At 38.3% G+C, this 27,969-nt stretch overlaps 1 protein-coding gene across 4 annotated transcripts in view; it reads left to right on the top strand.

Annotated features, from left to right (window-relative positions):
• The window catches only part of LOC121380267 (tyrosine-protein phosphatase non-receptor type 13-like), a 97,039-nt gene that overhangs the window by 53,742 nt on the left and 15,328 nt on the right, over positions 1 to 27,969 (top strand). For all 4 annotated transcript variants that reach the window (XM_041509112.1, XM_041509113.1, XM_041509114.1 and 1 more), the window contains exons 2-5: positions 13,571 to 14,447; positions 17,218 to 17,354; positions 22,020 to 22,152; positions 27,259 to 27,447. In XM_041509112.1, the coding sequence (XP_041365046.1) occupies positions 13,571 to 14,447; positions 17,218 to 17,354; positions 22,020 to 22,152; positions 27,259 to 27,447 (1,336 nt within the window). The remainder of the gene's footprint in view (positions 1 to 13,570; positions 14,448 to 17,217; positions 17,355 to 22,019; positions 22,153 to 27,258; positions 27,448 to 27,969) is intronic.

Raw genomic sequence — 27,969 nt, forward strand, 5'->3', positions numbered from 1 at the left:
TACGTGGAGGTTTTCTCTCTCCCTCTACAGACATCCATATATATCACTTCTAATTGCTGGTCTGCATGACTGATGGTGGTAATGCAGTTCTGTGGGTGTGAAATGGTAATTGTGTATGTTGAGTATAAGTTCGATTTTTGTTCAAACAGTGGTCTTTGGAATCAGTTGGGATGTCATCATCGACCATCGGATTTAAAAAGTTAAAAGTTTGTTTTGTTTAACGACACCACTAGACTAGAGCACATTGATTTATTAATCATCGGCTCTTGGATGTAAAACATTTGGTACTTTGACATATAGTTTTAGATTTAAAAGGTTGTTTTGTTTAACAACACACTAGAGCACATTGATTTATTAATCATCGGCTGTTGGATGTAAAACATTTGGTACTTTGACATATAGTTATAGAGAAGAAACCTGCAACATTTTTCAGTTAGTAGCTAGGGATCTTTTATATACACCATCCCACAGACAGGATCGCACACACCACGGCCTTTCAAATTTTGATTACTTATCGGTTTATCTGAACATAATCTGAAGGATTAAATAATGAAGACCATTCACCTATTGTGTTCAATATGATTTAGACCCTACAAATGACTCGTTTTGCTTTTTAACAACTACTTACATGTAATATCTTTTTGTTAATGTACACAGGAAACAAACACCAATCCCAACATATTCCATCATCTAAACTGGCAAAACAGTTATAGTTAACATTTTTCTACACAGTTAATTTTGGATTTTTATAATCAATCCTCACATTGGTCTGGCCAAACCAATACATTTTCGTTTGTAATCGATCACAAACATCACTATGAAACAAATCTTCATTCATTCATCCATTTGTCTAGGATTTATTCCCCACCCCCACCATTAGACCTATTGGGCTATTTCTCATTCCAGCCAGTGCTTTACAATTGGTGCAACTAAGGCTGTGGTATGTACTATCCTGTCTCTGGGATGGTGTATATAAAATATCCCTTGCTGCTAATCGAAAAGAGTAACCTTTGGAGTGGCAGCAGCAGGTTTCTTCTCTGACCATCTCCATGCTCCTAAGCCATGTCTGATGCCAGATAACCATTATTAAAATGTGTTGAATGTGTTGTTAAATAAAACATTTCTTTTCTTTCGTTTTTCCCTCTTCTCTTTGTATATCTATCGGGATAGTCCAGCCATCAGTCGGTTTATCTGTATCACTGATCAGCCTTCCATCCATCCATCTTTTGTTTGTTTTGTTTAACGACACCACTGGAGCACTTAGATTAATTAATTATTGGCTATTAGATGTCAAACATTTGATAATTCTGACTCGTAGTCAACAGAGGAAACCCGCTACATTTTTCCTGATGCAGCAAAGGATCTTTTATAAGTACTTTCCCACAGACAGGAAAGCACATACCACGGCCTTTTTCCAATTGTGGTGCACTGGTTGGAACGAGAAAAAATCCAATCAGTTGAATGGATCCACTGAGGTGGTTTGATCCTGCGACACAAGCACCTCAAGCGAGCACTCAAATGACTGAATTAAATTGCGTTCCTCCATCCATCTTGCCATCCACTGTGTATATGTAGATTGATGCATGGATGGATGGATGCACCAACAAAGGAAACAGAACAAACTTGTTTACATTTAGCTCAACATCAAGAGTGTAGTGTGGTCTTCTTTTTTAATTCCTGATCAGTCTACTATTTTAAAAAATATTTAATTAAATTTTTTATTTAATTCTTTAAAATTTTATAAAATTAATTTAAAATTTACTGTAATTATTTCCATTATATCCATTGATATAAAAATCCTTTGGTGTAAACATGGAACATTTGATTGAATACTGCATTGTGATGGCTACATTTATTTCTAAAAGAAATTGCTACACAATTATAAAACCATAGCAACTGTTGCTAATCAAAAATTTAAGAACATAATATTCCATGGCACCTGTAGTAAAACCAAAGAGTAGTACAGTGAAACTTCTCTAAACCGGACGTCCTTTAATCAAGTAATAAGTCCAGTTTCAAGAGGTATCCAGTTATGTGCTGATTTTTAAAATGGGACCATGAAAAACGCCTGATTTTGAGGGAATTCCCGTTTACAGAGGGTTCGGTTTTGAGATATTTCACTGTAGTAAGCCAGCAATTTAATTCTTGGAATTTATATTATTCTGTTGTGTATTTTATATTTTCACCAGAGTCCGAAAGTAGAAATATTGTAATGTTGCATACAAATAAAATGCTATAAGTGACATTTATAAAACAGAGAAAGGACAAGTTAATCTTGAAGAGATTTCCGAGGTACACTATAGAGAACATGAAGATGTTCAATTAAACCCTTCAAACCAGAATCTATCTAAGCAGGTATTCTATGAATTCTTTCTTTTTTTCACAGTCACTTTTTAAAAATCAATCAATGCTCACACTGGATAAAATATTAGTTTTGCCAATTTTTAAATATGTGGTTAATTTAAGAAAAAAATCATTAGCCAAAGACTAAAGGTTGAGGCCATTTTGTATAAAAAATTGCAGTTGGCTCATTTAACAATGGTGATGCCCAGTGGTAAATGCACGCCTGATGCACTGTCGGTGTAGGATCGATGTCCGTCGCTGGGCCCACTGGGCTATTTGTCATTCCAGCCAGTGCACCTCGATTGGTATATCAAAGGCCGTGGTATGTGCTATCCTGTCAGTGGGAAGGTGCATATAAAAGACCCCTTGCTACTAATGGAAAAATGTAGCGGGTTTCCTCTCTATGACTGAAAATGACCATATGTTTGGCATTCAATAATCGATGACTAATAAATTAATGTGCTCTAGTGGTGTCGTTAAACAAAACAAAGTTCATTTGACAATGGCCAGGGTGAGCCCTGACCAATATGGAACATAGCCTCTCTTAATTTGACACTTATTGAGACCAGACATTTTTCTTGTTCCTTTGGGATGGGGAGTGGGTAGCCCAGAGATAACACACCGGCTTAATGCGCAGTCAGTCTAGGATCGATCCCCGTTGGTGGGTCCATTGGGCTGTTTCTCATTCCAGCCAGTACACCATGATTGGTATTTTAAAAGCTGTGGTATGTACTATCCTGTCGGTGGGATGGTGCATATAAAAGATCACATACTGCTAATAGTTAAATGTAGCAGGTTTGCTCTCTAAGACTGTATGGCAGAATTACCAAATGTTTGACATCCAACAGCAAATGATAAAAAAATCAATGTGCTCTAGTGGTTTCATTAAACGAAACAAACTTTAATTTGGGTGTTTGATTTAGATGAGTTTCACTGTCTTGTCTTATCCTGGCTTGTTACTCTTCTACCGGTCCAACTGCGGGGGGAATATAGCTTTCATCTCCTTCCTTCAGTCTGTCTGTCTGTCTGTCTGTCTGTCCCACATATGTTTTCCGGATGGGGGTTTTCAGAAGCCTTTGAGACATTGAGCCGAAATTTTATATAACTTCATCATGTACTGTTACAGATCACGTTTGACTTACATGACAATTTACCCATTTTTGATGGAATTAAGGCCCTTGAACTTACAAGATGTGAAACTTTGTTTTCCAGACTTTGTTTTTCAGAAGAAAAGCTTTTTGTGTATAGGTTTATTATGTACTGTTGCATATCAAGTTTGACTTCCATGGTAATTTACATGTTTTTAATGGAGTTATGGCCCTTGAACTTAGGAGATATGAAAATTTGTTTTCTTGATTTTTGCAATGCCTGGACATATCAAGATGAAATTTTGTATATACACGTGTAGGTTTATCATTAGTATATAGCCTTGCACATCAAGTTGAAGTTTCATGGTGAGTTATGGCCCTTGAATTTAGAAGATACAAAAAATGGTTGGGCCCGGATGGGGATATGTATTGCTTTTAATAGTACTCTCAATTTTTTTTTTTGTTTCATGGGAATCTGGCAGTCTGATTCACATTCAGTATATATACATGTACAGTATATAACAAACTGGAAAGGGACCATGATCACTGGTGTAGGAAGTGGGGGGGGGGGGAGGGATGCTATGGTTTTTATATATTTATACATGTATTTATCTGTGTGTGTGTGTGTGTGTGTGTGTACTCCTCACTTTTTGGCTCCTTCCTAAGCCTGTGATGATAATTAGTTTGTTGTAGCAGTAGTTCATTATACACAGTTGCATAAGTTGGTTATTAATGTATAGAAGATAAAACGGGACTTTACAATCAGTTCTTTGTATGCAGTAGTTTGTTCTAAGTATGTTCATTGTAAGTGTTCATTACTATATCTTCTGATTACTGTATTATACCCGCATTTCCAATTAGAAGTGGGTAACATATACGACTCCTTAAAAAAAAAAAAAAACACGCATTTCATCTAACATCCAATGTTCAGGCAGTTAAAATATGACTTTTCACCGAATATCACTTTCATGGTTTTTGTAGATTGATATATTTTCATAGCTAGGTATATAAATTACCATATTGATGACATATAAATTATCATATTGATGACATATAAATTGGCATGCTAAGGGGAGCTAGACATTACTCTCGTTCAACTTGTCTAAAGCTCTAGGAGTGATGGGGAATGAGAATGACAGCTCCCCGTTATATGACGAGGTCTGGTCACTTAATTTACATGTTGAGAACTTCATTAAGAAATGAGAACCCACTTGGCATCCTCGTCCTCTGCCGCTAATAAAGCTGGTCTGACCCACGGCGCTAACTAACGACCTCCAGTAGTAGGGGTGCATAGTAAGTGGTTACAAGTGCCTCTTAGCAATGCCAGAAGTAAGTACTGGACACTCCCCGAAGTGGTCAGACTAAGCCCACATCGAAAAGCTGATGGAGAATGGTAGGTGTGTGGCACAAATAGCCACAAGAAACAAGCACCTGTTGCGGTTGGAGAGACGAGGATTGGGATGTAGAGGTGGACAGCGAAAGAAGTTGAAAGATAGAGAGAGTTGCCAGATCAGAAAGAAATGAGATGGAATTCAAAGGGGAGAAAGGAAAGGGAGCAGTGGGAAAAAACCCAAAAGAATAAAAAGAGAAAGAAATGAGAACCGTGTGGAATTTAGTGAAATAAAGAGATGTCAATTTTAATCGATTTTTTGAAAAACATGACACATAAAATATGGCCTTCCTATTTTACCTTTCAAGATAATATTGTTTACTTCTTTAGCACACTAATGACTTTGATTATGTGGGTCATGGGCATACGGGATCCCATTTTTATAGGTGGGCAGGCTGATTTTTGCCCAAATTAAACAAAAATGTGCGAATCTGGATTACGTTTATTCATATTAGTATTACTGCCAAACTACTACTATATAGGGTTACAAACGAATGGCCACACATTTTTACATGGGTTACAACTAATATTTTGGGTAGAATAATTGAATTTACGTGATGAAAAGTGTTCAGACCGGCTCATTTTGCCCAAATTTCTTTATTGTTTTTGCCCAAATTTAAGGATTTTCTCCTGCCCCTGTCTCATACACTTATGCTGTGGATTCTATTGAAGACGAAAAAAAAGAGAAAAAGAGGCCTTCCTAATTATTTGAACATAATACATTTCATGAAAATATTTGTTACTTAATTAGCAGACTGAAAAACTATGTTGCTTAATTAGCATACTGAAAAACTATTTGTCGCTTAATTAACACACTGAAAAACTGTATGTCACTTCATTAGCATACTGAAAAACTATTTGTCGCTTAATTAGCATACTGAAAAACTATATGTCGCTTAATTAGCACACTGAAAAACTATTTGTCGCTTAATTAGCACACTGAAAAACTGTATGTCACTTCATTAGCATACTGAAAAACTATTTGTCGCTTAATTAGCATACTGAAAAACTATGTCGCTTAATTAGCACATTGAACAATCCATGTAAAAAAAATTGGATTCTATAGATTCCAGTGAAATAAGGTTGTGGTAATTTTAATCTTATAAAATTTATAAAATAATTTTTCTTTTCATGAAACTATTGAATGTTCACTATATACACCTTAACCTTTAGACTACTGGATTAATTTTTAACAAAAACCACGTTGAGTGGGTACAAGTTTATAATTTTTACTCACATATATTCACTTAAATGTTTCATAAATACATGAAATAAAGTTCATATATGAATCGGTAAGTATTATTTTCGTGTCTTTTTTTGTAATTTTTATTATTTTAGATCGGCTAATGGTGATTAAAATTAGGCAAAAAATCGAAAAAGTTGCGTTTACTTACAGGCATTTGTGGCCAGCTGTCCAGTATTTATGTCCATTATTCCCGATAACAGTGGTTTTCTGACCAGAATTTTTTTTAAAACCCGAACTACGATTCATATTGCAATATTTGGTAATTTTCGTTGTTAGTAAAAAGATCAAATTTATTATCAAATTAGCTGTTACAATCAGCTATCGATCCCTGAAAATTACCGCGACGTGCCGCCATTGTTGTCAAGCGAAAATACTTGCCGAAAACCACTTTTTGAACTCAAAATTTCAAGGTATTTTCAATTGAAAAAATCAAAACAAAAACCACCATTTTGAAAAAAAATCTTTTTTCTTTAATTATATTTCCGTTTCCGGTGAGTGTCGTGTGCAAAACGGCGGGAAATATGAATTGGGGAATGCACTGTATACAGTGTACAGTATATCGACTGACGTGATGTCGGGCGAGATATCTCGCCTGCAGTAGTCAGAAGGTTAAGGAATATCATTCTATTTTTACCAGACTAATGTTTCACCATCAAAGTCTCGTTTTCCATATCTAAATAATGAACTTCCGTTTACATGTCTGTATTTGTTTCATTAATCAGTGTGTGCGCTAATTAGTCCTTTCTCTAATAATGAAGAGCTTTGATGTGATATCTGTGAACTGTGCAGGAAGCTGGATGTGAACAGTCATTTGTTGATTAGTCGTTGTATTGATTTACATGTAGGCTTACAATTCATGCGTGACAACAATTAAATATATTTGAAGAACGGAACGAACGAATGAACAAACGAACGAACGAACGAAAGAAAGAAAGAAATTTGTAACGACTCGACACATTTTAATTACAGTTGTATATGGTTATGGACCACACAGATAAATAGAGAAGAAACCTGCTCAAGTCAAGTCAAGTCAATTGGTTTAACATGCACTTTCAAAAAAAAGAAGCTGTTATGGTGGATACCTGGCTTGGGCATAGTATAGGTCCTGACCAATGCCAGCTGCATTGGTGGGTATTGTTTTTTTTCTCCGTTAGCAGCAAGGGATCTTTTATATGCATCATCAAAATAGTACACGACACAGTCTTTGTTACAGGCTCTAATAGACCAAATCAATTCCTATTGCCGATAATGTTAATGTTTACTAATAAATCTGATCTAAGCAGCGTGTGAACACACCCAGGACATACAGCAATAAAAGGAAAGCACACAAAATGGCCTTTGTCCAGTTGTGTGGGCGGGAGGTCTCCCAGTGGTAAAGCACTCACTTGATGTGTGGTTGGTTTGGGATTGATCCCTGTCAGTGAGCCCATTTGAGCTATTTCTCGTTCCAGCCAGTGCACCACGACTGGTATATCAAAGGCCGAGGTATGTGCTATCCTGTTTGTGGGATGGTGCATATAAAAGATCCCTTGCTACTAATGGAAAAATGTACTGGGCTTCCTCTCCAAGACTATATGTGAAAATTACCAGATGATTAACATCCAATGATTGATGATTAATAAATCAATGTGCTCTAGTGGTGTTGTTAAACAAAACAAACAAATCAGTATAGATCTGTTACAAATTAATTTTGATATATGATAACATGAATTGTGTGTAGCTTGGGGTGTGTCAGTCTGTCTGTGTGTGTGTATGTACTGTGCATGTCAGAGTGTGTGTACTGCGCGTGTGCATGTGTGAAGACATTGTACAGTGTGTATGGTCAGATGGGATGAAGTTTGTGGTACTGTAGCATATAAATTGCTTGTGGAAACTCGTAAAGTTGGAATGCTTTACAATGCGCTTAGCATGAATAACAACTTACAACAGGACAGTTGAGGTGAAATATGGCAGTTAACTCTGACCTTTGCCAGGCTTGACCAAGAATTGTTTACTACAATTGTCTCCATTTCTCAGGATGTTTGCATATTTTACTGTGTGAAATCCATTAGCAGTTCTGGGCATTTGGCACTAGATTTATCTTGTTTTCCTTCTATACTGCAGCCTGGACAGGATTTAGCTCAGTCGGTTGAGTGCTCGCTTGAGGTGCTTGTGTCGCAGGATTGAACCACCTCGGTGGATCCATTCAACTTCTTGGTTTCTTTTTCTCGTTCCAACCAGTGCACCACAACTGAACAAAGGCCATGGTATGTGCTTTCCTGTCTCTGGGGAAAGTGCATATAAAATATCCCTTGCTGCATTACAAAAAATGTAGCAGCTTTCCTCTGATGACTACAAGTCAGAATAACCATATGTTTGACATCCAATAGCCAATTATTAATTAATCAATGTGCTCCAGTGATATCATTAAACAAAACAAACTTTAACTTTCTACACTGTAACCTGTATATATCTATCTATCTATATATCTATCTATATATCTATCTATATCTATCTATATCTATCTATCTATATATATATATATGGTATATATCTACAGTATATAGTTCATATATGGTATAGTGGATCACTTGGTTCAGTTGGTAGAGCACTTGTCTGAGGTGCTAGGGTCAAAGGATCAAATCCCATCGGTGGACCCATTTCCTTACTGTTTTTCACTAATTTCAACCAATGTCCCACAACTGGTATATCAAACATCATGGTATGTACTGTCCTGTCTGTGTGAAAGTGCATATAAAAGATATCTTGCTACTAATGGAAACATATAGCAGGTTTTTGCTGAAGGCTACATCATTTATACCAAATGTCTGATATCCAATGGCTGATTATTAATAAATGGGTGTACTCTATAGTGGTGTTGTTAAACAAAACAAACGTTAACGTCATATATCATATAGTGACTATCTGAACATTTGTGGGGGTATGGCAAGTGTTACCTTCAGTTTAATAACGGATATTAGGGCACGAAGACACCAAGACAGATGTTTTCTTTAAAAGACGGGCATGAAGGCAACTTACTTTCTATCACGTTTTCTCAGACAAAAAGTGTTGTACCCAAGTGTCTTGGGATCTTGTCTTTGCAATGTGTTGGATACGGATGCCTTTTTATACATTACCAATGATAATTTTACAATTTATTACCCATATGGGCAGAGAGAAGTGGGGAATGGAAAATGATCTTTCCCATTTGGAAGAACAAACTACATTTCTTCACCTAGATATGTTTTGACATCATAATCAATGCCTCACTATGGACTTTGGCATCTTGGTTTCCATGGTGGCAGTCATGTCAACAACTAACTAATGTCATCAGCGATATGTATGTCACAGCTATGACACAACGCTGTTTCTTGTTCTCCTCTTGCAATGTTGTTTTCAATAACAGTATCATTTGAAAATCTTCCACAAAATAATAAATATTGATAATGGGTAATAAATAGAATGCCCAATTTGCTACTCGGCAATACCATTTATCTTGCACTCGTGAATTGATGTTGTCCTACCCTCACCGAGGGGCCGGGGTTTACTTCAGTCAGTTGAATGCTAACTTGAGGTTGCTTGTGTCGCATGATCAAACCACCTCGCTGCATCCATTTAGCTTATTGGTTTTTTTCTCGTTTCAACCAGTGCACCACAACTGGACAAAGTTTGTTTTGTTTAACGACACCACTAGAGCACATTGATTTATTAATCATGCATTGGCTAAATCATGCATTGGCTATTGAATGTCTAACTTATAGTTATTTTGACACAGTCATAGAGAGAAAACGCGCTACATTATTTTCATTAGTAGCAAGGGATCTTTCATATGCACCATCCCACAGACAGGATAGCACATACCACGGTCTTTGATATACCAGTCGTAGTTCACTGGCTGGAACTAGAAATAGCCCAATGGGCACACCTATAGGGTTCGATCCCAAACGAACCGTGCGTCAAGCGAGCAGTTTACCACTGGTCTACGTCCTGCCCACACAATTGGACAAAGGCCATTTTATGTGCTTTCCTGTTTGTGGGAAAGTGTACATAAAAGATTCCTTGCTGCATTAGGAAACATGTAGAGGGTTTTCTCTGATGACCACGAGTCAGAATTACCAAATGTTTGACATCCAGTAGCCAACGATTAATTAATCAATGTGCTCTAGTGGTGTTGTTAAACAAAACAAACTTTTACCCTGACCAAAGGCTCTGGAATAACAACCTCAGTTAATTTGTGCCAGATAAACGGTAATGCCTCGTAGCTCATTGAATATTCTCTTAATTCTTATACACATGTACAAAGTGGAATTTATAGTGCATCGTGGGAAATCAGGTAGGTACCGCACCTTTGTTCCTGCGGGGCGAGATGTAGCTTAGTGGTAAAGCACTCGCTCGATGTGCAGTCGATCTTGGATCGATCCCCATCGGTGGGCCCATTGGGCTATTTCTCGTTCCAGCCAGTGCACCACAACTGGCATATCAAAGGCTGTGGAATGTACTACCCTGTCTGTGGGATGGTGCATATAAAAGATCCCTTGCTGCTAATCGAAAATAGTAGCCCATGAAATGGCGACAGCGGGTTTCCTCTCTCAATATCTGTGTGGTCAGTAACCATATGTCTGATGCCATATAACCGTAAATAAAATGTGTTGAGTGCATCATTAAATAAACTGTTTCCTTCCTTCCTTTTATTCAATTAGAATGGGGATAACTATGTTGTACATGACCATCAGCAGACATTCATGCTGGTTTTACAGTAGCCAATATCTGTTTTATCGTCTCCGCTCCGCATTACTGGATTTACTCAATTTGCGACTGTCAAACAGCATTAACGTCTGCTGATGGTCAAATACAGCATGGTTACCCACTAAATAAGATTCAGAAAGCAATGCTGTTAAAAGCCCTCTTTACCGGACACCTATGGGACCAAGCCTCGTCCTAGGTCGAAATTTTCACCACCTCTGGTGTACTTTTTGTCCCTATCCCACATGACGTCATATGTTGGAGTCTTATAATATTACATGGCAACGTAGCAATCAATTTCCCACATAGCACTACACCAGAGGTCATCTATTTCACATTCACAGCATTTGAATGTTTCCTAGATTTAATTGTAAATATGATCTAAAGAAAATAAAAGAATGGCACATCGGAGGAAGAGTACAAAAGTTGATGATTTTTGTTATAAATGTTTACATATTAAAATATAGTTGAGTCCAAAACCTGACCTACATACATGTAAAGCAGCCAAGATAAAGGCCATGCACATTTTGACCCAGTCTTTAATTCGAAGGTGTAATAAACAATTCAACACAGTGTAATGCAAACTGTCAACTTGTAACATACAGACATGTACATGTAGGTCAATTTATTGGTCAAATAAGCAGTTTTGTACCTTTTCTTATAAATATCATATACATATACGTGTGTGTGTGTATATATATACAGACACACACACACACACACACACACACACACACACACACACACACACACACACACACACACACAGTGAAACCTCTCAGAACCATACCCTCTGTAAATAGGACTTTCCTCAAAACTGGACGTTATACATGATCCCTTTTTAAATATCTACAGGAGAACCACACTAAACTGGATACCTCTTAAAACTGGACTTCTTACTTGATCCTGAGGGTGTCCAGTTTAAAGAAGTTTCACTGTGTGTGTGGTGTGTGTCTGTCTCTCTCTCTCTCTCTCTCTCTCTCTCTCTCTCTCTCTCTCTCTCTCTCTCTCTCTCTCTCTCTCTCTCTCTCTCTCTCTCTCTCTCTCTCTCTCTCTCTCTCTCTCTCTCTCTCTCTCTCTCTCTCTCTCTCTCTCTCTCTCTCTCTCTCTGTCTCTCTCTCTCTCTCTGTCTCTCTCTCTCTCTCTGTCTCTCTCTCTGTCTCCATCTCCATCTCTCTCTCTCTCTCTCTGTCTCTCTCTCTCTCTCTCTCTCTCTCTCTCTCTCTCTCTCTCTCTCTCTCTCTCTCTCTCTCTCTCTCTCTCTCTCTCTCTCTCTCTCTCTCTCTCTCTCTCTCTCTCTCTCTCTCTCTCTGCCATTGAAATGTTTTTATTTGATGACTGAATGCATATGTCAATCATGGAGTGTCACCCAAGTACATTGCTTAAATGTCAATAAACCTAGTGCCAAGACCTCGACTAATTTACATCTAATTTGCAAAGTTATCAAATTCTTAAAGTATGTGATCTGAAAAATATCACATACTTTGATTGCACTGAAAATGTAAGATATTATATGATATATATATACACACATATACATATATATACATATATATACATATACACATATATATATATGCATATACATATATATATACATATGCATGTATACATATACATATATATACACATATATATACATATATATATGCACAATGCCAGTTTACCTATTGCCATGTTTGATTTTTGTTTAGAGCTGGGCAATACGGATTTACGGTACCATGCAAAGTTCAAAATGCTGAAATTTCGGAATTGAAAAATGTTATCTGCTATTTAGTAATTAAAGCACCAACAATATATCTGACGAACACAAACTAGCTGAAAAGAAGAGAGTGAGATCAGGGCTTTGTGTATAGAATTTAATTTTATTTAGATGAAATTAGCAGGTAAGACTTAACTCTGACTTGCATTTAGAGTATATTGAAGATACTGCTCGATTATCGATATCGGTATTGTCTATCAATACCGAATACTGTACCTATACTGAGGTAAATCACCCAAAAAATGCCTTTAACGATACTGAACCTGAAATTTCAATACCACCCAGCTCTAGTTTTGTTAAGGAACATGTACTTTTTATACGCCCATCTGATGGGTTCTTATTATGGTATAGCATTGTCTGTCTGTCCGTACATCCGTCTGTTAATATTTTCTTGTCCGAACCACATCTTGCATACAGATGCATACTTGACCATCAAATCTCACATGTAGGAACAACTTGGGATGGCAGTGTGTCGTGTTCTATTACTAGGTCACTGTGACCTACTTTTCACGGTCTACTGCATATAACAGTAAATCCTTGCATACAGATGCATACAGGACCATCAAACCACATGTAGGAACAACTTGGGAAGGTGGTTGGTCCAAAACAAACTCTTCATCCATCCCATTGCAAAAATTTCACATAATTAGAATTGAATCATATCTGTAACATAGTCATTAATATCTATGGTTTTCCATCAAACATATAATGTACCTCACTGATACTCTTGTTTATCTTATCTGATTTTAGGTTTTTTGCAGAATATAATTTACATAAAGTACATGTAGATTGGATTTGAAATCCTGAACAAATTTAAAGTTTACAATTTTTAAAGATCATTAATTTTATGCTAGTATGGTTTAAGAGATTTCAGCCATTTTTAAAGATCATTTATGTTAGTAAGCTTTTGAGATGTCAGCTATTTATGTTAGTAAGCTTATGAGATGTCAGCCTTTTTAAAGTCTTCATTTCAGCCTTAGACATGACACCTCTGCAAACTGTTTAATCTATCGTTCCAGACTTCTTCTCGAGAATGCCGTCCGATCGGGCCTGGTTGTCATGACAATACGGCGTCGCCGGAAGCGACCTAGTGCCCCACCACCTCTGCCAATACGTCACACGCCGTCGCTGCAAGAAGTGAACTCCACCGCCACCTCCACGCACCTACAGCATGTAAGTGGGTCGTTCTTCCAGGGCATGTCACAGTCGACAACCTGCCTACCATCAGAGTGCAGCAGAAAACGCAGTGGAGACTACGTCAACGGCAACATCGTGCCCGTCGCGCCTGGCTTGTCCAACTCGAACGATCTGACGATATCATCGGACGACGTGTTCGCCGACTCGGACACCCCGTCGGACCAGATCATCTACGTGAACCTGCCGAAGCCCAAGCTGCAGACGAGTCGCGTCGTGAACCAGTACTACGTCAAGCACGGCGGGCTGGCGTCGGCGCAGGAGGATGAATTCTGGGAGGATCCCGGCTTGAAGACTCAGAGCGCGTCGGCCGTGGAGGACGTGCTTCAGTGGACGTCGTCATCAGAAGAAAGTGCCGCAAACGCCCGTCAGACACGGTCTGGTTGTTGTTACGTGAACGGTTTCCACGACGACGACCCCGACACCGATCTCCGACAAAGTTCGACGTCGACGCTGGTTCCGGACCCCGGCGTGTACGGGGGCGGTAGTTCGGACTCTACAGACTCTCTGACGAGGCACGGGTCCAAGCAGACGAACGGAGGAAGTGCCACGCCCATTCGGAAGGTGATGGAGCGCAATTTGTTGAAGAACATGAGAATGTACAGCAATCGGCCGGAGACGGCTTCACCCTCGTCGACTTGTAGCATAACGTCAGACGGAACCAGCAGTCCACAGTCGGCTTCGCCAGCATCAGTCGGCAAGGTAAGAGATTTTTTGTTTTCTTTTCTTTTCTCTGGAATGGTGCTTCACCAGCATCCACTGGCAAGATAAAAATTTCTTCTTTTTTTTCTGGAATGGTGCTTCACCAGCATCCATTAGCAAGATAAAAATTTCTTCTTTTTTTTCTGGAATGGTGCTTCACCAGCATCCACTAGCAAGGTAAGAGATTTTTTTCTTCTTGAATTGTACTTCACCAGCATCCACTGGCAAGGTAAGAATTTCTTTTTCTGGAATGGTGCTTTGCCAGCATCCACTGGCAAGGTAAGAGATTTTTTGTGGGTTTTTTTTTCTTTCTTGGAATTGTGCTTCACCAGCATCCATTGGCAAGGTAAAACAAAAAATATTTTGCTAGAATGGTGCTTTGTCAACAAGGTCAGAGATTTAGAAACGTTTTATTAGTTCCCTACCAGTCCAACCGGAGGAGACTATAGGTTTCATTTTTGTCCAATCTGTCTGTCTCCGTCTTTCCGTCCTTCTGTCCCACATATAGTTTTCCAGACTTTTATTCGCAGTGCATCAAGATGTTGGAGCTGAAATTTTGTATATAGCGTTATCATCTACACTTACAGACCAAGTTTTGGCTGCATGGTGATTTTACCCATTTTTTTACAGAATTATCATGAACTTTTAAAGTAGGAGATATGTATTGCTTTAGCAGTACTCTCAAAATGCTCGGGGTTTTTTTTAATGGTGCTTCGTCAGCTTCTATTATCAAAATTTCATGGGCGAATGTGGTGGTTTTTGCAATTGAATTATTAATTTCGCATTTTTCATATGGATTTTTCCCACAAACATATTTCCCTTTGCAGTACTAAATTCTTTATAGCCAGTGTAGTGATCTCTATAACAATGTAAACTATTTTATAACCGGGATGAATTGAAATCTAATGTGTTAAGCAGTGTTTCATCATGGATGTGTGTGATGAGTCTAGTACTATTAACCCATAGGTCATAAATATAGGCCTAGTTTTATTACCAATTACTCTGGTTGTGTTTAACACTTGGTAGATTTTCTTTTGTTGTGCGAACAAATAAAACAGTATAAATATGTATATGATGTTGGTAACATAGCAATGTAGTAGTGCATAACACTGGTAACATTATTTAATTTTCCTCAAAGATTCATGTACCTTATTTGAAAGACTTTGATGTATACTGTTAATTATAGAACTTGAAAGGAGAATGCAGACATCTTGTAGTAAAACAGTTGTCAATGTAAGTTCAAGTTCCAAGTTCTTTATTGCGTTATGGCATAAAAACAGTATTGAACATATAAATTAATGTATACATATACTTAGTAATTAACGGCTGTGTAAGTAATTAAGGGCTGTTGCCTAAGTAAGTAATTAATGGTTGTAGCCTAAGTAAGTAATTAAGGGATGTTGCCTAAGTAAGTAATTAAGGGCTGTTGCCTAAGTAAGTAATTAATGGTTGTAGCCTAAGTAAGTAATTAAGGGATGTTGCCTAAGTAAGTAATTAAGGGATGTAGCCTAAGTAATTAAGGGTTGTTGTCTAAGTAAGTAATTAAGGGATGTTGCCTAAGTGAGTAATTAAGGGATGTAGCCTAAGTAATTAAGGGTTGTAGCCTAAGTAAGTAATGAAGGTATGTTGCCTAAGTAAGTAATTAAGGGATGTAGCCTAAGTAATTAAGGGTTGTTGTCTAAGTAATTAAGGGTTGTTGTCTAAGTAATTAAGGGATGTAGCCTAAGTAATTAAGGGCTGTTACCTAAGTGAGTAATTAAGGGCTGTTGCCTAAGTGAGTAATTAAGGGCTGTTGCCTAAGTGAGTAATTAAGGGATGTTGCCTAAGTAAGTAATTAAGGGCTGTCGCCTAAGTAAATAATTAAGGGCTGTTGCCTAAGTAAGTAATTAAGGGCTGTCACCTAAGTAAATAATTAAGGGCTGTTGCCTAAGTAAGTAATTAAGGGCTGTTGCCTAAGTAAATAATTAAGGGCTGTTGCCTAAGTAAATAATTAAGGGTTGTCGCCTAAGTAAGTAATTAAGGGCTGTTGCCTAAGTAAATAATTAAGGGCTGTCCAAGAAGTAACCACATCACCCTTAAAATAAAATCTTATTTATAAAACAAATATCAAATCCATTAGGCATAAAATAATAATTACATGTAAAATGCACCCTCCCCGTCCCTCCGCCGTATCCATGTAATCAAAAGTTAAGTTAAAGTTTGTTTTGTTTAATAAAACCACTAAAACACATCGATTAATTTTACATACATGTGGAAAAATACAGCAGGCTTAATTTGAGGACTGTAGGTCAGAATTGCCATCTCGTTGACATCCCTTTGAAAAATTCCAGTGTACGCATGGATGCATTGTTGCATAAATTTAGAGTTCTGGATTTTTTATTGTTCTTTTTACAAGTTTATTATTATTAGGGGATAACCCTACTGTGTTTTCTGATTTGCGTATGTATATCGGTGGTTTTACTGTCGCAATTTAGTTTTATTGGCGACGCGTTAGCAGAGCCAATATTATGGTAAATTTGCAACGACTAATAAAGAATAATATGTTCATTTCTGACATAAAAACTTCTCAGTATTTAACGACTTCTGTACGTAATATGAACACTACAGAAATTGTCTTTCTGACATCATTACAAAACAACCCTGTTCTTTGCATAACCTATGACGTATTTCTGCCAGAAAGTTTGCGACTGGTATATTGGTGATTTTACCACCTGAAATGTTTAATAGAGATCCAATCAGATTCGATTCAGATTTTTTTATTTTTTTGTAGAGACGTCTGATCACGAAGTTACATCTTCTTAAAGATGAGAACGGCCTTGGCATTCACATAGCAGGCGGTAAAGGATCCAAGAAGGGAGACATTGGGATTTTCGTAGCTGGAATCACTGAAAATGGAGCAGCATTTAGGTTCGGAAAATTCTATTTACAAACTTGATATATAGTGCATCATTAACTACAACCTAAAGAGTACATAGACATTCATGATACTTGGTCATTTTGCTTTTTCTCTTGTTGATAACATCTTAATATGGAAGAAGGAAAAGTGACATGTGATTTTTTTTTAGCTTTTTGTCTGATTTCAACTGTCTGTTATTTCGTTTAAGTTCATTGGGGTATTGTCATGAAGCTTCCAACGCCATTACCGGCAACTGCTCCACCACTCGGTGCCCCAGCAACAGAATCAGAAACCTGCAATGGGTGTAACAGTATTTCTCCAAATATCCCAACCTATACATATAGATCTCCCTGTATCGGGTAGTTTACTCCCAGAGTGGCTTGGCTCTAGAGGTATTCAGGGAACAAGATCGTATATATATTTATATTTACTATTAACCAATGTTAAATTCACTAAAAAGACAACAACACAAATTTAGTTTCAAATATGTACTATAGAATACCAGGTAAGGGTTACAGCACTTACATGGCCTGTTTCAGCCGGTGTCACCCCACCTCTAGGCTGAGCACCACACATAAACTTAAGCACTTCACAATTAGGGATACAGTTACCCCTCACAGTTAAAACATCACCCAACCTTAGAATGATTAATTATTATCCTCAGTCTTCCCTACATCCAATATTCAGAGGACCTACAGTTTACCAGGTCATGATACTAGAATTGCCAGTTATAGATATTATGACTATTCGTAACTTCTAGGTAAGAGACGCCTACAGTTTACTTTAGTCTGTTTGACTTGGATTACCAGCTGTCTGACAAAAGCAGACACATGAACTCTGTGTGTATGACAGTGATACTGACATAAACAGACAGACACATGAACTCGGTGTGTACGACAGTGATACTGACATAAACAGACAGACACATGAACTCGGTGTGTACGACAGTGATACTGACATAAACAGACAGACACATGAACTCGGTGTGTACGACAGTGATACTGACATAAACACACAGAGACATGAACTCTATGTGTACGACAGTGATACTGACATAAACAGACAGACACATGAACTCGGTGTGTACGGCAGTGATACCGACAAAAACAGACAGACACATGAACTCGGTGTGTACGACAGTGATACTGACATAAACAGACACATGAACTCGGTGTGTACGACAGTGATACTGACATAAACAGACAGACACATGAACTCGGTGTGTACGACAGTGATACTGACATAGACAGACACATGAACTCTGTGTGTACGACAGTGATACCGACATAAACAGACAGACACATGAACTCGGTGTGTACGACAGTGATACTGACATAGACAGACACATGAACTCGGTGTGTACGACAGTGATACTGACATAAACAGACAGACACATGAACTCGGTGTGTACGACAGTGATACTGACATAAACACACAGAGACATGAACTCTGTGTGTACGACAGTGATACTGACATAAACAGACAGACACATGAACTCTGTGTGTACGACAGTGATACTGACATAAACAGACAGACACATGAACTCGGTGTGTACGACAGTGATACTGACATAAACAGACAGACACATGAACTCGGTGTGTACGACAGTGATACTGACAAAAACAGACAGACACATGAACTCTGTGTGTACGACAGTGATACTGACATAAACAGACACACACATGAACTCGGTGTGTACGACAGTGATACTGACAAAAACAGACAGACACATGAACTCGGTGTGTACGACAGTGATACTGACATAAACAGACAGATACATGAACTCGGTGTGTACGACAGTGATACTGACATAAACAGACAGACACATGAACTCGGTGTGTACGACAGTGATACCGACATAAACAGACAGACACATGAACTCGGTGTGTACGACAGTGATACCGACAAAAACACACAGACACATGAACTCGGTGTGTACGACAGTGATACCGACATAAACAGACAGACACATGAACTCGGTGTGTACGACAGTGATACCGACATAAACAGACAGACACATGAACTCGGTGTGTACGACAGTGATACCGACAAAAACAGACAGACACATGAACTATGTGTGTACGACAGTGATACTGACAAAAACAGACAGACACATGAACTATGTGTGTACGACAGTGATACTGACAAAAACAGACAGACACATGAACTCTGTGTGTATGACAGTGATACTGACATAAACAGACAGACACATGAACTCGTGTATACGACAGTGACATTGATACTGACAAAAGCAATCATTCGACTTGTAACCATGATCTGATGCCATGACCAGCGTTTCAACTCTACCGTATGTTAATATCCTGTTCATTAATAATTGCATGTACATGTCTCAGGGCCAGTGTTCGTTAAAATGAGTGAGTCGTCAAGAACAAGGCTTCCTTTACAAGCTTAGATGTTCTGTCTGTAAATGTGTTATCTGTAGAGATACATGGCTACTTTCATTTCAGCCATTAAACGGTGTGCTGTTGCGATTTCATTCTGATTGCATCACCAGAACCATTTGGAGAACAAAGAATCATTTGTGTCTATTGCCGGCTGTTAGATCATGGCTTGCCTGAAATAAAATACTGCATTGATGACTGCCATGATTAGCTTCAATTTGAAAGGAAAACTGTTTCTGTATCTCGTAGGTGGGGCGAGTATCTCTTTGTTTTATGTACAGAATTTCTTTTCACTTTCAAAAATACAGTGTAGACTGGCGTAGGAAGTGGGGGACAAGACTTCTCAGATATTTTGCTTTATATTTACTTTATAATAGTGTAAAGTGTGTAAATATAAAAGTGGTCCCCCACACACACACACTTTTTGGCACCTTCCTACGCCACTGGTGTACACTTAGTAGTTAAGGTCGTGGGCTGTGAAATGTAGTTAAGGTCGTGGGCTGTGAAATGTAGTTAAGGTCGTGGGCTGTGAAATGTCATGCGAATTAATCAGTGCGGTATGTTCGAACCCTGACAGTTGGCACTTTGCGATTTTAAACATCATATTTACTGGGTTGACATTTCTGCCAGTGGACTACTAGTCCCCGAGTGCATCATTAGCCGCGTTGCAATTTTTAAAAATTGCTGTATATTAATACAAACTGTTACACTCCAGTTTCAATCCGAGTGTCTACCAGCACGCTTTTTTAACTACGGTTAATTGAGCTTCCATTCTTGTGGGAGGAGTACTGGTTGGCCAAATGGTTACAGTCGTGGGCCATCGATTTAAATGTCATGTGAATCAATGCAGTAGGCTTGTGTTTTTAAGTTCATGTAGGTGTACTGGCCTCTGTGGCATCGTGGTTAGGCCATCGGTCTACAGGCTGATAGGTACTTCGTTCGGATCCCAGTCGAGGCATGGGATTTTTAATCCAGATACAGACTCCAAACCCTGAGTGAGTGCTCCGCAAGGCTCAATGGGTAGGTGTAAACCGCTTGCACTGACCAGTGATCCATATCTGGATCAACAAAGGCTATGGTTTGTGCTATCCTGCCTGTGGGAAGCGCAAATAAAAGATCCCTTGCTGTCTGTTGTAAAAGAGTAGCCTATGTGGGGACAGCGGGTTTCCTCTGAAAAAGGGTGTCAGAATGACCATATGTTTGACGTCCAATAGCGATGATAAGATAAAAAAAATCAATGTGCTCTAGGAGCGTCGTTAAATAAAACAAACTTTACTCTTTTTTTTCATGTAGGTGTGGGATGGAGCTCAGTGGTAGAGTACTTTCATTTGGTGTCAAGGGTTGTGAGATCGATTGGCCATAATAGATGTGGGGGGGGGGGGGTGTTTCTGTCCAACCTGTGTTCCATGAATGGCATATCGCAGGCCATGGTATGTACTGTCCTGTCTATGAGAAATTGCATATAAAATATCCCTTGCTGCATGTTGCTAGGACTAGTCTTGTAGGTTTCCTCCGTGTAACTCAGCCAGTATTTTCTGGTCCCAACCAGTGTCCCATGACTTCTACTGGTGTATCAAAGGTTGTGGTATGTGCTGTCAGGTCTGTGGACATGTGCATATGAAGGATCCCTTACTGCTAATGGAACAAATATAGGTCTTTTCATATGTATTTTCCTGTCAACAAAACATGCATTTCATGTTGGTGTTGGTTGGGTCTGGAAGAATCTAGAGGTCGTTGAGAGTTCCCTGTGTGATAATTGTCAAATAGTAGAAAAAGCAAGAGATTTTGATTTGGGATTGACATGTTTCAGTTGATTGTTTTGTTTCAGGGATGGTCGATTGAAGCGTGGTGATGAACTGTTGATGATTAACGGGAACTATGATTAATGGACACAGTTTATTGTTGTGTTTCAGGGATGGTCGACTGAAGTGTGGTGATGAACTGTTGATGATTAACGGACACAGTTTATTGATGTGTTTAGGGGATGGTTGACTGATCCATGGAGATGAACTGTTAATGATTAACAGACACAGTTTATTGTTGTGTTTCAGGGATGGTCGACTGAAGTGTGGTGATGAACTGTTGATGATTAACGGACACAGTTTATTGATGTGTTTAGGGGGTGGTCGACTGATCCATGGAGATGAACTGTTAATGATTAACAGACACAGTTTATTGTTTTGTTTCAGGGATGGTCGACTGAAGCGTGGTGATGAACTGTTGATGATTAATGGGAACTATGATTAACAGACACAGTTTATTGTTGTGTTTCAGGGATGGTCGACTGAAGCGTGGTGATGAACTGTTGATGATTAATGGACACAGTTTGATCGGTCTCGGCCACCAGGAGGCGGTTGACTGTCTTCGCAGCGCACCTAAACTTGTCCAGCTGGTTGTCGCATCTAAAGTCAGTACTTGTTTAAGTTATTGTGTTTTTATTAGTCTCTTATCGGTCCAAATGGAGGGGACTATGGGTTTCATGTCTGTCCGTCCATCAATCCGTCTGTCTGTCTGTCAATCCGTTTGTCCCACATAGTTTTTTGGAATTTTTTTCCACAATGCCTTTAGCTGACATTTTGTATATAGCTTTATCATGTACTGTTAAAGATAACTTTCATGGCAATTTACCCATTTTTCATGGCCCTTGAATTTAGGAGATACAAATATTTTTTAGGCCCGGTAGTGGACAAGCAGTACTAGCTCTCAGAATACTCATTATTTCAAAAATAGTTTGTTTGTAAAGGAAACAAGTTATTACAACATAGACATGTCGCATTGTAACTTTGGTTTTTGCTGTTGTCATGTCATATTCAAATTAAGTAAGAATATGTGGCACAGAGTCTTTTGGAATGGAAATGACGTCAAACTCGAATGGTGTCATTTGGGATGTCCTTACATCAAAATACATGTAACCAGTGCATAATGTTTTTTGTTTTTTAAACGCTGGACAGCTTTCAGTTTAAAATTGTCATTGAAATGGTTTTATTTGACGACTATGAATGCATACGTCAATCATGGAGTGTCACCAAAGTACGTTTGCTTAAATGTCAATAAACCTAGTGCCGTGACCTCGATTAATTTACATCTAATTTACAAAGTTATCAAATTCTTAAAGTATGTGATCTGAAAAATATCACATGTTTTGATTGCACTGAAAATGTAAGATATTATATGATAAAATGTTTTACCTTACAACTTGCCCATGATATCCATGTCATAAATCCATGTGATAAGTTGGTGTATTAACCCGGTTAATAATGGTATGCAAATTTGCAAGGTCTCTAGGTAATGTGTTGCAATGGATGGGTCATTTGTTTACAAGCCAACAAGACCTGTATACCCGAGAGTAACATTTTCAAAGATTTAGTTAAAATGTGTGACGTCAAACTAATTTGTGCTAATCGTGATGTCACATTGCTGATGGTGATAACTTTATCACTGTGATTTACTAAAAAATTAATTAAAATGTTATTTTAGAAGTGTTATAGGATAAATAGAATTCGCTACTCGTGTTTTTTAATATGTAAAATATCAACCTCGTCTACTTAATCAGTATTTGTCTTGGCAGAGCCTCGACAAATACCGATTAAAATAGACTCGGTAAACTACTCTGTAATATACTCTTAAAAAGACCATATGGTCGATAAGATACAGGCTCACCACAGTGTTTGTAAGAAGGTTCACAGTGTTGTGAAAGTGAAATATGTATATATCGTATATATCTCGTTGTTGTGCAGGACTTGTACTAAGCCAGCTGAACAACTGTGACTGTGTGAAAAGGGTAACATTCCTGTGATGGGGTGGTCACAGCTGGTGTATGTTGGACAGTCCTGGAATTAAACAGCCAGTGCTAAATGCCTGTAAATATTGACTCGGGACAGATGGGTCTGTGTGTTGAGGATAGACTTGCTGTGCTTCCATGTATATGTGTATATGGAGACGTGTAAATCAGAGGTACTTAAACATTCTGTAAAGCACCATTTATAACCAGGTGACAGCTTGTTGATGGGAATGTGTATGGTTTTTGGGGGTGGGGTTGTGGGTGACTGAGAGATATAGTGTAATGTTAGAGCAATTAGTTGTGATAGACATATTATTTTTCCCATTCCAACCACTGCCCCCCCCCCCTCAATTGGTACATTATAGGCCAATGTATGTACTGTCTTGTCTAGAGGAAAGTACATACAAAATCTTTCTTGCTCCCCCTTGCCTGTATGGGTGGGGTTTTTTCATGTGAGGGTTGAGACGTATCCCAGTGGTAAAGCGCTCGCTTGATGCACAGTCTGTTTGGGATCGATCCCCATAAGTGGGCCCCTCTCGTTCCAGCCAGTGCACTACGACTGGTATATCAAAGACTGTGGTATGTGCTATCCTGTCTGTGGGATGGTGCATATAAAAGATCCCTTGTTGCTAACCAAAAAGAGTAGCCCATTTAGTGGTGACAGTGGGTTTCCTCTCTCAATATCTGTGTGGTCCTTGACCATATGTCCGATGCCATATAACCATAAATAAAATGTTTTGAGTGCATCGTTATATAAAACATTTCCTTCCTTTATCATGCGAGTATCAAAATAACCATATGTTTGACACAAAATAACCATATGTTTGACACAAAATAACCATAGTTATGCCATGGTGAACACCTACCACAGTAATACAGTAAGTAAACACATACGGTATTTTTTCATGTATTCTGATGACCAGGTAAAACACATAATAGACTTTGTGTGACACGGATTGTCGCAAGAGACTAGCACCTATCGCAGTTGTAGAGACAAGGACTGGGATGTGGAGGTGGACAGTGAAAGAAGTTGAAAGATGGGAGGAGCTGCCAGATCGGGAAGAAATGAGATGGAAGCCAAAGAAGAGAAAGGAAAGGGGGCAGTGGAATAAAAATAAATAAAAAAATTAAATAAAAATAAATAAAAGAAGTTATTTTTTCTGATTAAAGAGATTTTTTTTCCTTTACCTCCATTCTTTCAACCATATTAAACACCTACTAGCCACTGATTAAACACATACAGTACAGTCCCGGATTTTAAACACCTACAGTTGCCACTGATGAAAGAAGTTGAAAGATGGGAGATTGGAAAATGGTTTTCCTTTACCTCCATTCTTTCACCCATATTAACCAACTACTAGCCATTGATTAAACACATACGGTACACATTCCGACCTTTGAGAATTGATAATTTGTGTAAACCGTTTATGGGTTACGCAAAAACTAATTCAGTTAACCCATTTAATTTTTAGGTAACCCATCACGACCATGTAAATGATGTCATAAATTAAATGCGCAAATGAAAAATGAATTACGCAAACTATACTTACATGAGCGATGCACGAACGAACCTATTGCTCTAGCAAATTTCAGATGCTTGTACTTCAAAAAAAAAAAAAAAATCTTTGCACGTCAGGTGAGCATTCTACCTCTAACCTACGTTCTGTTCCTGCGTAATACAACTAAATACCACACATCTGATTCCAATTTCTAAATTAGACTATTTTTCATTGCGTAATGAGCAAATATTTTTTTAATTCTTTTGATGGCTGAGTGGCAAGTAATAAAACATGCAGCCTTTATCAACACCAGATGGCGAAATAATGCGAGCGGAGATTTATGAAATATATATATACCCCCCCACTCCACCCACACCCCCCTTTTATGCTTGCTGCTTTTGAAAGGAAATTCCTGTCTTGGTAAACTGCCAGTACAAATAGATGTAAACTTAAAACTGCAGTTAATTTTCCTTCAGATGTTCGCAAGCTTCATTAGTTTTATTTCTGGCTAACGGCCCAATTAAGAGTTGCTCTTGCAGTAATAATTTCCTTGTCTTGGCCCAACTGCCGTAATAAATCTTCGTATTTGCCTCAGAAACTTCAGAACGGACTGTGTGTTTATTTGTGGTATGTCGATGTTTTTTTATGCCGCACCTTTAATATGTGTATATAAAATTTGATACTGTGTTTGTTTGTGTGGAGGAGGGTGGTTAATTGTTAATGGGATTTATGTCAAACAGTTTTTAAGTTAGCATTTACAAGTCTATATTGCACCACACAACATTTGGCACATCTATATTGCACCACACAACATTTGGCACATCTATATTGCACCACACAACATTTGGCACATCTATATTGCACCACACAACATTTGGCACATCTATATTGCACCACACAACATTTGGCACACCAATATCGCAGGGATGGGACGTAGCCCAATGATAGAGCATTTGCCTGTTTGTCTATGATTTAAACCTGTCATTGGGCTCACAGGCCAGTGCTCCACAACTAGTGTAACAAAGACCATGGTATGTACTATCCTGTTGCTGGGATTTTGCATGTAAAAGATCCCTTAATGGAGTGGTGGCAGCAGGTTTCTGTTTGTTCCTTAACCATATGTCCGACTCCACATAACTATAATTAAAATAAAAACTTCTTTTTCTTCATCTATAAGGGACGAGAAATAGCCCAGTGGTAAAGCACTCGCTTGATGCACAATCATGGTATGTGCTCTCCTGTCTATGGGATGGTGTATATAAAAAATCCTTTGCTGCTAATCACAAAGAGTAAACCATGAAGTGGCGACAGCGAGTTTCCTCCCTCAATATCTGTGTGGTCCTTAACCGTATGTACGACGCCATATAAGCGTAATTAAATGTGTTGAGTGCGTCGTTAAATAAAACATTATCTTCCTTTATCTATATTGCACCACATGACAGTAGGAACATTCAAGTCAATTATGGCTGTAATATTTTGAATAAAGTACGTTACATACATTTACTTGTTGAAAATATTTTTAAGGGCTAACATTTCCATACAAATGTTGGGTATGATGATTGTCAAAGGTATATTATCACTCTCTAAACCTTGGTGTCTTTCGTCAAATGGGGGCGGGATGTAGTCCAGTGGTAAAGCGTTTGCTTGATGCATGGTCGGTCTGGGATCGATCCCCGTCGGTGGACCCATTGGGCTATTTTTTGCTCCAGCCAGTACACCACGACTGGTATATCAAAGGCTGTGGTACATTGTATGTATTATCCTGTCTGTGGGATAGTGCATATAAAAGATCCCTTGCTGCTAATCAAAAAGAGTAGCCCATGAAGTGGTGACAGTAGGTTTCCTCTCTCAATATCTGTGTGGTCCGATGCCATATAACCGTAATAAAATGTGTTGAGTGTGTCGTTTAATAAAACATTTTCTTCCTTCTTAAAATTTTTATTTGTGTATAAACCTGGTCTTGAACCTCGGTGGGGTTTTCCCAATCTAATTGGATCCGCCGCTACTGGTATACCAAAAGCCATAGTAAGTGCTTTCCTGTCTTTGGGAAATGCATATACACACATATGTAGAAGATCCCTTGCTACTAATAGAAAAATGTAGCCGGTTTTTGTAAATGTCGGAATTACTCAATGTTTGACATCCAGTAGCCATTGATTAATTAATTACATTAATTACATTAATTAATCAACGTTAGTGTCATTGAAGTTTGTCCTAACATTTATTATTGTAGGTGCGAAAGTCTGCCTCCCTGGCCTCCCCCAAATCCCCCCAGTCTGACCTGTTGAAAACCAAACCACGGATGATGTCTCCGCCACCCTACCTCGGTAGTTCCCGTGGCGACGCACCATTTCCTGTTGTACCAGAAGTGACGGCGCAGACGCCATCGGGAACTCTGATCAACTGGGAAGACATGTTTGAGGTAAGTCTTGTTATTCATTTCTTGTTACAGACTTTACAGTTTTAAGAGAGTTATCACTACAAAGTAGCTCCCTATCACGTCCCTGAGACTAAGGTCAACGACAGTCACTTTTCGCACTCTTGTTTTGGCTTCATACACAATAAATATAACATATCCGACTAATTTTTTTATGTGATATATTTTACAAAAGGTACTTTTTATTTCTTTCATCTTTTGAAACTTAAATTTAATAATTTGTCCAGAATTATAAGAAATAAAAATATACCGACCTGAAAATAGCGTTGTCTGCTCGTTGTGAATTTTGACAGGGGTCAAGGTTAGTAGACTTATTTTTATTTTAATGTATCGAAGCATTGTAATAATACAGCTAATTTGTAATTTGGATGACATCAGTATTCCAATGACGTCACTTTATATCTCCTTACAATAACACTAAACTGGGTACTTGACATTTCCATTTTCAGAATGCTGGAAAAATTCCAGTGCAAAATTGCTATTGAATTTTTTTTTTTTTGAACATTA

The sequence above is a fragment of the Gigantopelta aegis genome, chromosome 2 (genome assembly GCF_016097555.1).
Source record: "Gigantopelta aegis isolate Gae_Host chromosome 2, Gae_host_genome, whole genome shotgun sequence".
In the NCBI taxonomy this organism is placed as follows: Eukaryota; Metazoa; Mollusca; class Gastropoda; order Neomphalida; family Peltospiridae; genus Gigantopelta; species Gigantopelta aegis.